Source organism: Myotis yumanensis, unplaced genomic scaffold (genome assembly GCF_028538775.1).
Source record: "Myotis yumanensis isolate MYYU_CA2020_CCGP unplaced genomic scaffold, mMyoYum1.0.hap1 SCAF_2, whole genome shotgun sequence".
In the NCBI taxonomy this organism is placed as follows: domain Eukaryota; kingdom Metazoa; phylum Chordata; class Mammalia; order Chiroptera; family Vespertilionidae; genus Myotis; species Myotis yumanensis.
In genome coordinates, this window is record NW_027223753.1 from 64,913,830 (window position 1) to 64,926,412 (window position 12,583).

A 12,583-nucleotide genomic window follows, 5' to 3' on the forward strand; every position below is an offset into this window, starting at 1 on the left:
TATGCATGCATATAAGCATAACTAATGGACATAAGGGAGGGTAGGGGTTTGTCAAGGGTGGGGGGGAAAAAGGACACTTATGTAATACCCTTTGTAATACTTTAAGCGAAAAATAAAAATAAAAAAAAAAGAATTAAGTTTGGGCAAGCTTGGAACTTAAACATAGTTATGTTACAGACAAAATAAAACTTCCAGAAACTCAAAAAAAAAAAAAAAAAAAGAGCTACTCTCAGAGAACAGGCCAATGGACACCACCTTTGCACTTTCCCTCTGCCTCAGTACAGTTCACTGGTATCTCCAAGAAAAGAGCTTATACACTTGTCTGAAGCCCTTATTTCTATGACTACCACCCAGGGGACACCTCCATATCACCTGGCTCTGGTGGCCAGTAGGACTTATGCTTACAGTCCCATGGGACTATAAAGATAAAGATGATAAAGATAAAGATAGAGATAGAGATAGAGATAGAGATAGAGATAGAGATAAAGATAAAGATAAAGATAAAGATAAAGACAAAGATAAAGATATACTGCCTGAGTGTCTGGTTTCCAATCAGCTTCAATCTGCTGACTGAGATATTCCCCTTTGGAACACTAAAAAGTCTTGACATACCCTCAACTACTAAATAAAAAAGGTTGCTTGGCCATAACCGGTTTGGCTCAGTGTTTAGAGCGTCGGCCTGCGGACTGAAAGGTCCCAGGTTCGATTCCGGTCAAGGGCATGTACCTTGGTTGCGGGCACATCTCCAGTAGGGAGTGTGCAGGAGGCAGCTCATTAATGTTTCTCTCTCATCGATGTTTCTAACTCTCTATCTCTCTCTCTTCCTCTCTGTAAAAATCAATAAAATATATATATTTTTTAAAAAGGTTGCTTGGAAAATTACAAAGGTTTGAGAGACAACAAAGAGTTAAGGCAGGACTGAACAATGAGATGCATCTGCTACACAAGGGCAACCCTTTAAGAGTGGAAGAAGTGATTGTTTCATCTAAAGCATATAAACCAACACAGAATCAAACAAAATGAAGAAACAAAGGAATATGTTCCAAACAAAAGAATAAGACAAACCTCAAAAAAATAATGGCTAAAAACTTTCCTAATTTGGAGAAGGAAACAGACATCCAAATTCAAAAAGCCCAGAGAGTTCCAAAATGAAGAAACCAAAGAGATCCACACCAAGGCACATACAATCAAAATATCAAAAGTTAAAGACAAGGAAAGAATCTTAAAAACAGCAAGAGAAATATAACTTGTTATATACAGAAAACCCCAATGAGCTTAGCAACAAATTTTTCAGCAGAAGCTTTACAGGCTAGAAGGGCGTGAAATGATATATCAAAGTGCTGGAAAATAAGTATTTCCAACTAAGAATTCTATACTAGGCAAAATTGTCATTCAAAATTAAAGAGATCAATTGTTTTTCAGACAAGCAATAGTTAAAGGAGATTATCATCAGTAAACCAGCCTTACATGAAATGTTAAAGAGACTTCTTTAAGCTGAAAATAAAGGGTGCCAATTAGTAACAAGAAAATGTATGAGAGAATAAATTTGACTGCAAAAGCAAATGTATAAAGGTAGTGAATTAATCATATATAAAGCCAATATGAAAGTTAAAAGACAAAGGTAGTAAAAAATAACTATAATAATTAATAGTTAAAAGATACACAAGATAAATAGACATAAAATGTAACATCAAAAACAAAATGGGGCATTAACCCATGAACCAGGAGGTTTATTACAGAGATGGAAGAAAGGTTCAACAACACAAATCAATCAACAGAATACATCATATTAATAAAACAAAATATAAAAATCATATGATCATCTCAATATATGCAGAAAAATTGCTAAAATTCAACACTCATTTATGATTAAAAAAAACTTTCAATAAAAAAGGTATGGAGGGGGCCGGCGCAACCTGAAGAGGCGCAGGCGTGCGCGTGCTGGGCGGGAAGAAGCCCGCTGCTAGAAGATATAGCTCGTGGACAGCAGAAGATTCAGTCTCAGGAGAAAAATGCCAAAAAGCAAGCCGGACAAAAGAAGAAACGAGGACATGACCAAAAGGCTGCTGCCAAAGCTGCCTTAATATATACCTGCACTGTCTGTAGGACACAAATGCCAGACCCTAAGACCTTCAAGCAGCACTTTGAGAGCAAGCATCCTAAGACTCCACTTCCTCCAGAAGTAGCTGATGTCCAGGCATAAAGTTGTTTACAGGTGAATTCATGACACCTTTGACTCTTCTACTGTCTCAGAACTTAGGTAACAAACCTGCAGCTGCTTTTCTAACAAACTGTTGATCAGCAAAAATAAAGGGGCTACAGAAACACTCATTTTTATGCTGTTCCCTTTTGGTCTTCATGCAAAGACAATTCTGTGTAAATGTACAGTTGACTCTAATTTGGAAATCTGAAAATCAGTCCATCCTTGTTATAAAAAAAAATTTACAATTGTAATTATATTGATGTTCATATTGTGTAAAATAACTCATTTAATAAAGTAGTATTTTGATTAAAAAAAGGTATGGAGGGAATATACTTCAATATAATAAAGACTATATATGACAAGCTCAAAAATGACATCATCCTCAATGGTGAAAACCTGAAAGATTTTCCTCCAAGATCAGGAACAGAGCACGGATGTTCACTCTTGCCACTTTTATTTGACATGATATTGAAAGTCCTAGTCACAGCAATTAGGCAAGAAGAATAAATTTTAAAAATCCAAATTGGAAAGGAAAACATGAAACTGTTATTATTTGCAGAAGTCATGATACCATATATAAAATACCTTAAAGACTCCACTGAAAAGAAGGCTAGAACCAATTTAAAAATTCATCAAAGTTGCAGGATACAAAATTAATATTTTAAAAATCTGCTAGGTGTCTATACACTGATAGCAAACTATCAGAAAGAGAAATGAAGAAAACAATCCAATTTATAATTATCCCCAAAGGAATAAAATATATAGGAATAAATTTAACCAAGGAGAAAGACCTGTATAAAGAAAACTATAAAATATTAATGAAAGAAGCTGAAGAAGACACAAATAAATAGAAGGATATCCCATACTCATGGATTAAAAGAATCAATATTGTTAAAATGTCTATACTACCAAAATCAATGCACAGATTCAATGTAATCCCTATCAAAATTCCAATGGCATTTTTCACAGAAATACAACAAATAACCCTAAAATTTATCTGAATAACCAAAGCAATCTTGAGAAGGAAGAACAAAGCTGGAGGCATGACACTCCCTGATTTCAAACTACATTATAAAGCTATTGTAATACATTGTAATACAGCATGGTTTAGGCATAAAAACCAATACATAGATCAATGGAACATAATTGAAAGTCAAGAAAGAAATCCACGTATATATGGTCAATTTACTTATGACAAAGGAGTGAAGAATATATAATGGGGAAAGGAAAGTTTCTTCAATAAATGGCCCTGAGACAACTGGACAGCCACATGCAAAATAATGAACCTGAACTACCATCTTACACCATAAACAAACATTAGCTCAAAATGAATTAAAAACTTAAATATAAGACCTCAAACCATAAAATTCCTAGAAGAAAACATAGGTGGTAAATCCTTGGCATAAATCTTGGCCATGTTTTTTTAATCGAAAAGCAAAAAACAAAAATAAACAAGTGGGACTACATCAAACTAAAAAACTTCTGCACCACAAAGTAATCATCAACAAAATGAGAAGATAACCTACTGAATGTGAGAAAATATATGCAAGTCATGTACCTGATAAGGGATAAATATCAAAAATATATAAAGAACTTGTACAACTCAGCAGCAAAAAAAACAAAATCTGATTTTTAAAATTGGGCAAAAATCTAAATAGACATTTTTTCCAAAGAAGACATACAGATGGCCAAATGTAGAGGAAAAGATGTCCAATATCACTAATAATGAGGGAAATAAAAATCAAAACCACAGTGAGATATCCTTCACACCTATTAGAATGGCTGTTATTAAAAAGACAAAAATTAACAAGTGGTGGCTATGATGTGGAGAAAAGGGAAGGAAACTTTGTACATTGCTGGTGGCACTATAAACTGGTATAGCCACTATAGAAAACAGTATAAAGGTTCCTTTAAAAATTCAAAATGGAACCATTGTCAGTGTGGCTTAGTTGGTTGGAGCATCGTCTCGTGCACCGAAAGGTGGCAGGTTCAATTGCAGGTAAGGGCACATACCCAGGTTGCAGATTCTATCTCAGTCAGGGTGTGTATGGGAGACAACCAATGTTTCTCTCTCTTTCCCTCCCTTCCTCTCTCTAAGATTAAAAAAAAAATTCAAAATGGAACTACCATATGATCCAGTAATTCCATTGTGGATCCTTACCCAAGGAAACTAAAACATTAATTAAAAAAGATATATACACCCCCATGTTGATTGTGCATTGTTTGTAACAATCATGATATGGAAACAACCAAAGAATTCATTGATGGATGAATAAAGAAAATGTGAGACACACACACACACACATAAACACACACACACACACACACACACACACACACGAATATTATTCAGCCATAAAAAGAATGAATTCTTGTCATTTGAGACAACAGGGACCTTGAGGGCATTATCCTAAATGAAACAAATCAGCAGAGAGCGACAAACACTGTATGATATCATTTATATGTAGAATCTAAAAACAAAACAAGTCCTAGCTGGTTTGGCTCAGTGGATGGCACATCAGTCTGCGGACTGAAGGGTCCCAGATTCAATTCCAGTCAAAGACACATGCCCGAGTTCTGGGCTCAATCCCCAGTGTGGGGCGTGCAGGAGGCAGCAGATCAATGATTCTCTCTCTTCATTGATGTTTCTATTTCTCTCCCTCCCCCTTCCTCTCTGAAATTAAATATATATATATATATATATATATATATATATATATGTGTGTGTGTGTGTGTGTGTGTGTGTATATATATATATGTATATATATTTTTTAAATAAATAAATAAAAATGAAAAACAAAAAAGCGAAGTTCATAGATACAGAGAGCTGATTGGTGGTTGCCAGAGGTGGGAGTGGGATGTAGGACAGAAGAAATGGGTGAAGGGGGTCAAAAAGTACAAACATCCATGTATTTTTTTTTGTTCCTCTTTTTTCTCCCCATAGCTCCCCTCCACCCAGTTCCCACCCCACCCTCTGCCCTTACCCCCCCCCCCCCACTGTCCTCATCCATAGGTGTACGATTTTTGTCCAGTCTCTTCCCGCATCCCCCACACTCCTTTCCCCCCCAAGAATAGTCAGTTCACTCCCTTTCTATGCCCCTGATTCTATTATATTCACCAGTTTATTCTGTTCATCAGATTTTATTCACTTGATTTTTAGATTCACTTGTTGATAGATGTGTATTTGTTGTTCATAATTTGTATCTTTACCTTTCTTCCTCTTCTTAAAGGATACCTTTCAGCATTTCACATAATACTGGTTTGGTGGTGATGAACTCCTTTAGCTTTTCCTTATCTGTGAAGCTCTTTATCTGACCTTCAATTCTGAATGATAGCTTTGCTGGGTAAAGTAATCTTGGTTGTAGGTTCTTGGTATTCACCACTTTGAATATTTCTTGCCACTCCCTTCTGGCCTGCATAGTTTCTGTTGAGAAATCAGCTGACAGTCCTATGGGTACTCCCTTGTAGGTAACTAACTGTCTTTCTCTTGCTGCTTTTAAGATTCTCTCTTGTCTTTTGTTCTTGGCATTTTAATTATGATGTGTCTTGGTGTGGTCCTCTTTGGATTCCTTTTGTTTGGGGTTCTCTGCGCTTCCTGGACTTGTAAGTCTATTTCTTTCACCAGGTAGGGGAAGTTTTCTGTTATTATTTCTTCAAATAGGTTTTCAATATCTTGCTCTCTCTCTTCTTTTGGCACCCCCATAATTCAGATGTAGGTACGTTTGAAGTTGTCCCAGAGGCTCCTTACACTATCTTCATATTTTTGGATTCTTTTTTCTTTTTGTTTTTCCGGTTAGGTGTTTTTTGCTTCTTCGTATTTCAAATATTTGACTTGATTCTTGCGATCTTCTAGTCTGCTGTTGGAACTCTGTATAATATTCTTTATTTCAGTCAGTGTATGCTTAATTTCTAGTTGGTCCTTTTTCATAACCTCTAGGGTCTCACTAGATTTCTTGAGGGTCTCACTAAGTTTATCGGCAGTTTCTAGAAAATTCTTGAGAAACCTTAAAAGTGTGGTTTTGAACTCTATATCCAGTAGTTTGCTTTCCTCCATTTCTGTCATTTGTGACCTGTTTCTTTGTCTCCGCATTTTTTATGCTTTCCTGTGTTGATAGAGTGGTTTTCTGTGCTAGGTGCCCAGTGGCTCAGCCTCCCCAAATTCCTGAGGTGGACACTCTTGGAGCACCCCTTTGTGGGCTTTATGCACAGTCTTGTTGTAGTTAAGCCTTGATTGTTATAGGTATCACTGGGAGGAATTGAACTCCAGGCCAATTGGCTGTGAGAATCAGCTGTGTCTGCAGTGGGAGAACTTCTGTGCTGGAGACACCCTTCTGGGGCAAGACTTGCTTCAGTGGGGCTTTGGTGCTCACTGAGTCTGCCCCCTGAGTGTGTCCCTTATGGATCTGAGGAGTTGTAATCTGCATGGTCCCACTCTGACCACTGGGTACACTGGCTCTTGGATCTCTAAGGAGGTGCTAATTTAGCCTCTGCCTGAGGCTACCTAGCAGGAGCCCAGCTGTGAAGCAATGCAAGCTGCTGTGGGGCCTTGGGCCTTCTTTTGGAAGTTCTGGGTTTCTCTCCATCCATGTATTTTTTTAAAAAGTCATAGGAATATAATGTATATCATTGTGACCATAGTAAATAATACTATATTGCATATCTGGAAGTTGACTCATTATCTTGTACATTTGAAACTAATATAATGTTACATGTCAATTATTCCTCAATTTAAAAGTAAAAAAGAGGAGAAGAGGAGAAAGAGTTCAGAGAAAAAAATTCCAAAGACTTGATCAATCAGACATGGGAAATAAGAGCAAATCGTCAAAGGAGACTCAGATTTCTAGCTTAAGAGACTTGGTGTATATAATTCAATTTGCCATTATAGGAAACTGGAAAAAAAATAACTTTCAGTAAAAACAAACTACAAGAGGCTCAGTACTGGAAATACTGAATCTATATTTGGAAAGTTGGGTTGGGGAGGAGGGGTTACAAATTAACAGTATACATCTTGATTTGATTATTTTATTCATTGAAAAAATTAACTGAGAGTTCTCTAAAGTTGCCAGTAGACCATTAAATTATAAAAATGAATAAGAAATGGTCACTGCCCTTGAGCAACTCAATCCAGTAAGAGAAAAGGAATCTATCTGTAGGCAAAGGGTAGAGACTGGTGGAACAAGTATGTACTCAGAGGATGATGGGTTCATTACCAATCTTGGCCACACTTTAGCATCACCTGGGGGAACTTCTAAACATCCCAATACCCAGTCCACACTCTGAAAGTGGAATCCAGGCATAAGTGGTTGCTTAAACTCTCCAGGTGATGCCCACATGCAGCCAAGATTAAAAGAGCAGTATCTTGCTCAACTCAGAAGAAAACACCTGGGACACCTTTCCTCTGAAACATTTGGCAATAGTGTGGAGAAGGACAAGAGGTGGAAATAAAAGAGTTTGGTAAAGGAGCTCTTGGCTAATAATAGCTTGATGATTTATCATTCCTTTGTAAAGAAAAAGTATCAATGGCTAAGAATAATAGTATATGAGAATAAGCTAGGCATGTTAAGGAAAGGGTCAAAGTTTTGTAGAAAGCACTGCAGAGAGTATAAAAAGAATTTGATTAGAAAGAAGTAAAAGCTTTTCTAGGTAGTTATAAAGGTTTAGTGTGAGTAGGCAATCATTCATTAGTAGGTAAGTAGCATCCATCTACAAGGTTGTGCAATTTTCCCTAACAATGCTGGGAGTTTGAGAGCAGAAACAGAGAAAACATTCATCTGGGAATGTAGATTGATGGGTCAGAAGGACAGAGGCAACTGAGAGTGCTGGTGAGAGTTAAAAAAAAAAAAAAAAGGAGGTGGGGAGTGGAGGGAGAGTAATGAGGCATGAGATTACAGGCCTTGATGATGATAAGAACATACTAAGTGCGTAAAAGAGAAACAGATGTCCAATGAGAGGGAATTTCGGTCAAAAAAAATACTTTCAATTTTATTTTATTTTATTTTTTTAATATTTTAATAATTTTTATTTCTTAAAGTATTAGAAAGAGTATTACATATGTCTCCTTTTTTCCCCCCCCTTGACATTCCCCCGGCCCCTACCCCCCGCCCCCCCCCCCCGCCCCGTGTCTTGTGTCCATTGGTTAATCTTATATGCATGCATATAAGTCCTTCAGTTGGTCTCTTAATCCCCCCCCCAACCCTCCCCAGGCTTCCCACTGTAGTTTAACATTCTGTTCAATGTTGCTCTGCTTCTGTATCTACCCCTGTTCATCAGTCCATACTGGTCCCCTTTATTTGTCCCAACCTCACTGGAGTAGTCTCAACCTCACCAGGGCCGTCTGAGCCTCACCAGGGCCGTTTCAACCTCACCGGGGTCGTCCCTACCTCACGGGGGCCGTTTCAACTTCACCGGGGTCGTCCCTACCACACAGGGGCCGTTTCAACCTGACCGGGGTTGTCCCTACCACACCGGGGCCGTTTCGACCTGACCGGGGTTGTCCCTACCACACCGGGGTGGTCCCTACCTCACGGGGGCTGTTTCAACCTCACCGGGGTCGTTCCTACCTCACGGGGGCCGTTTCAACCTCACCGGGGCCGTCCCGACCTCACCAGGGCCGTTTCAACCTCACCGGGGTTGTCCCTACCACACCGGGTACTTTCAATTTTAAGATATCAAGATAGCAGAGTACATGGTGAGTAATAGCAACAGACTCCTAATCAGTCTTTCTACCTGTCTTTGCCCCTCTACAGTCCATTATCCACACTGCCTAAAATGTGATCTTTCTAAAGTCTAATCATCTCTCCCCACTGACAGATGAATTCAGTCAGAAGCCAATTCAAAAAGTCTTAATTATCACCTCCCCTACCCTGCTGGTTAACACCCAATTCCTCTACAAATCACTCCAGCCCAATCTTATACAAGCTTTTCTAGTTATAGTTCTCATACTATGTTTTACTTTACAAGTCTATTTCCCACATTAGATTCTGAGTTCCTTAAAAGCTGGAACCGAGTTTTAATCACTTTAAAATTCATATTTCAATGTCTTCCTGATAAATTCAACATTTAGAAGTATCAGCTCTGGCATTTCTGGTTTGCTTGTGCTTGTGTTATTACCTTTTTTACATATATATGTGTATATATTGATTTCAGAGAGGAAGGGAGAGGGAGATAGAAACATCAATGATGAGAGAGAATCATTGATTGACTGCCTCCTGCACCATCTGCATGAGCCTGCAACCTGGGCATGTGCCCTGACCAGGAATCAAACCATGACCTCGAGGTTCAATCACTGTGTTTCTGTGGTGATAACTCTTTAGGCAACTTGTCCATTTTTGTGAAGATTTATTTAGTTAAAACTAGGTAGATAATATAATCTACAAATACACTTAGTCACACTGTATTATGTGATCATATGCAGAAGCAAATATTATAGCTATAGAAGGCTCAACAGGAAGAAGTGAAGATTTTTTTCAAGTTAGGTTGATCTACACCTTTGAAGAAGGGGATCTAGAGTTTTTTTCTGTAACAGTGGATGTGGTGTGGTGAGCCTTCTGTAGAAATAGACGTAGATTGTAGCAAATACACTTATTGTGAAGATAGACATCTGCAAAGATAGTAAGTGCTTAAAAATCTAAATATGGACAATAAATGAAAAACAACATTCCTAATTATATATTTCCTTTTCTATATTTCTGGAAAAATTAAAGATATGTTTAGTATTTGGGGTCTAGGAGATTCATTCTACTGGAGTTATCTTAGAAAAAAAGTGGTTGTGTCTGTCACCACCACCAAGAATAACCGAACACAAACAAATCTTTATGTTACCTGCTGTTCCCTAAAATGCCTTTAGAGCTAACCTTTCAGACTTTAACAACAGCCACTGCTTCTGTTTACTGCTGTTATAGTAAAACACTGAATGAGTTATGTGAGCTCATTCCATTGCCTGCAGGGCCGCATTTTCCCAGCCCTAATGTCACAAAAGGGCACAGCCCACACAAAAAACACACACTGTTTTCTTGAAATACTAAGGTCTCCCTCTCTCTCCTTGCTTGCACCTGTCTTAACTTAGTTCAAACATAGGCTATATCACAAAGACTGCTTAAGAAATTAATCAGAATCATGGTGTGTGTGTGTGTGTGTGTGTGCGCGTGTGTTAACAGATTTCACCATCATATTCTCATTTGTTATCAAAATTCGCCGCGTTGAATCTTTAAGGATTATTCTATCTCACTCACCATTTTCTACTTCTTTGTGACCTCCGCTTGGCACTCTGTGTCCTGGGCATCATACTTCGCACACAGTGGCCACCTAGGGTTGACCCTGTAAGGCAGTCACAAAGTCCTTGCGGCAGCAAATAGTTACAGAGCTTCTGCTGGGGGTGAAGTCCCTTAAGGTGTCAAGTTAAAGAACCAAGAGCATCCTGAAGGCAAGGACAGTGTTTGGAAGCACGGTATCTCCAGCACCCGATTCAGCTCTGGTACACGGTAGACATTCGATAATGCTGAATGAATGAAAACCGGCTCGGCGGGACCCTAACTCAACCCTCTTGTGCCACTTCCGAGACCTGCGGGCGCGGGTACAAGATGACAGGGAGCTGCTGGTTCTAATGACACAGCTACTGCAATTCTATGTTCCAACATCCATATTTTTCCTCCAAATAAAAAGCGGGGCCGGAGTCGTCTGCTCTTGGTTCTCTGGGACTAACCACAACAGCGCAGCCCCGCTGCGACTCCGCGGCGCGCTCCTCCCAGCGACGCGGACCTTCCCACGGGCGGAGCGAGCCAAGTTCCCGGCGCGCCCCGCGGCAGCGCCGCGACGGTCCTGAAGGGGTCGCTGTTCCCGCGATCACCTCGCCACAAAGGCTCCGCCCCGCGGCGCCGCCCGCTTCCTACGCTGGGGAGCCTGACCCGGAGGCCAGAACGCCGACCCGTTTCCGGCTCGCCCACCGCGGCCAGCGCCGACGTTAGCGGCCGCGCTCCGGAAGGGACAGGCCCGGCGTCCCGGCTGCGGCGCCCGGACGCGGGGGCCGCTGGGAGGCGCTCGTCCTCTCCCCTCGCCCCACCCACCCCCCCTCACCCCCGCCCCTTGGCGGAAACGACAGCTGCGGCCGCGGGGCTGGCGCCGCCTCCCTCCGCTCCCCACGTCTGCCCGCGCCACTCCCGCCCGGCGCCCCAGCCCGGCCGCGGCGCCTCCGCCTCCCCGCTAGGTCAGCCGGCAGCTCCGCCCGGCTGCGGCGCAGGATGAACATGATGGACTTCAACGTCAAGAAGTTCGCGGCCGACGCGGGCACTTTCCTCAGCCGTGCGGTGCAGGTAGGCGGTGGGGGAAGGGGTGGCGTCTCCCGGAGGACCCGGTGAGGGGGATGCGGGAGAGTCCAGCCCGGTCGCCGGGGCCCTCGCTCCCGGCCTCGCCGACCACAGGGCCTGCCGGCGGCGGCCCGAGGCCCGGAGATGGGCGCGGCCTGGCGCCCCTGCGGGCCTGGCCGTCGTCTCCCGTGCCCCCCTCCTGCCCAGCCGCCGCCCCCGGGGGGAAGGGAGGCGGGTGGAGACGGGCCCCCTGGAGGACACCTTGAGTTCGGCCCCGAGCCGAGGCGGCCCCGACAGCACCGCCCGCCTGGCTGGCCCCCACGACGCGGGTGCTGTGTGACCTCGCTCCTGGGGCCCCGGGCGGAGGCCTGGCGAGTCCCGCGGGGTGAGCCGAGAGACGGACTCAGCTGACGCCACCGCCGCCCTTTCTGTCCCTTCCTCGCACCCTCCCCGCCGAGTCGGAGAAGGAAGTGTCCTTTTCCTGCCCCTCTGCCCGGAGAGCCGCCGGCACGGTTCCCCGCAGCGCCTCTCCCTCCCGGGAAGGACGGCCCTGGGCTGAGAAATGGAGGTCGCCAGTTGGCGTCCGGACTTGGCCGAGGCCCCGGGGAGGCTGGATGGAGCCCGGGGGTTCCCGCACCGCCTCGGGCCCGGGGCGTGGCGGGAGGGGGGAGGCTCCCGTGGGGCCTGCAGCCACTTTCGGGGGGGAAAGGCGACCAGCGTCGGGTCCTCCGCAGCCAGGGGAGGGTCGGTCCTCGGGAACTTGGGCGGCTTTCCGCCGGCGTCACCCACACGATGGCCACGCGGTTCCGTCTGCGAACAGATGTAGATTGTACCACAACACGGGTTGTCAACAGTCTGGTGTTTAAGCTGATGCCATCGTCACGGTAACAACAGTGCTCTTTTGGGAAGAGGACACAGAAACAGCTCTCCGGGGCGCATGCCGCATTGATACCGAGAGGTAAAGCGGTTGGTCTGTCTTTGCTGCTGGATCCCAGTTCTACGGGCACAGTCGCTCTTACGTTGCACCGTGCTTGGCAAAAGAATGGTAGAACTAGAGGTAATAGCTGCCTTATATTGT

At 43.0% G+C, this 12,583-nt stretch overlaps 1 protein-coding gene and 1 pseudogene across 4 annotated transcripts in view; both read left to right on the forward strand.

Annotated features, from left to right (window-relative positions):
- The first annotated feature begins 397 nt into the window (after positions 1-397).
- LOC139004391 (zinc finger protein 706 pseudogene) lies at positions 398-2,419 on the forward strand (annotated as a pseudogene).
- Positions 2,420-11,331: 8,912 nt separating this feature from the next.
- SH3GLB1 (SH3 domain containing GRB2 like, endophilin B1) overlaps positions 11,332-12,583 on the forward strand; it is a 31,617-nt gene continuing 30,365 nt past the window's right edge. Inside the window, exon 1 of one of the 4 annotated variants that reach the window (XM_070405511.1) lies at positions 11,332-11,511. In XM_070405511.1, the coding sequence (XP_070261612.1) occupies positions 11,440-11,511 (72 nt within the window). In that variant the 5' untranslated portion in view covers positions 11,332-11,439. The remainder of the gene's footprint in view (positions 11,512-12,583) is intronic. The other 3 variants (XM_070405512.1, XM_070405513.1, XM_070405514.1) reach the window with 3 other exon arrangements.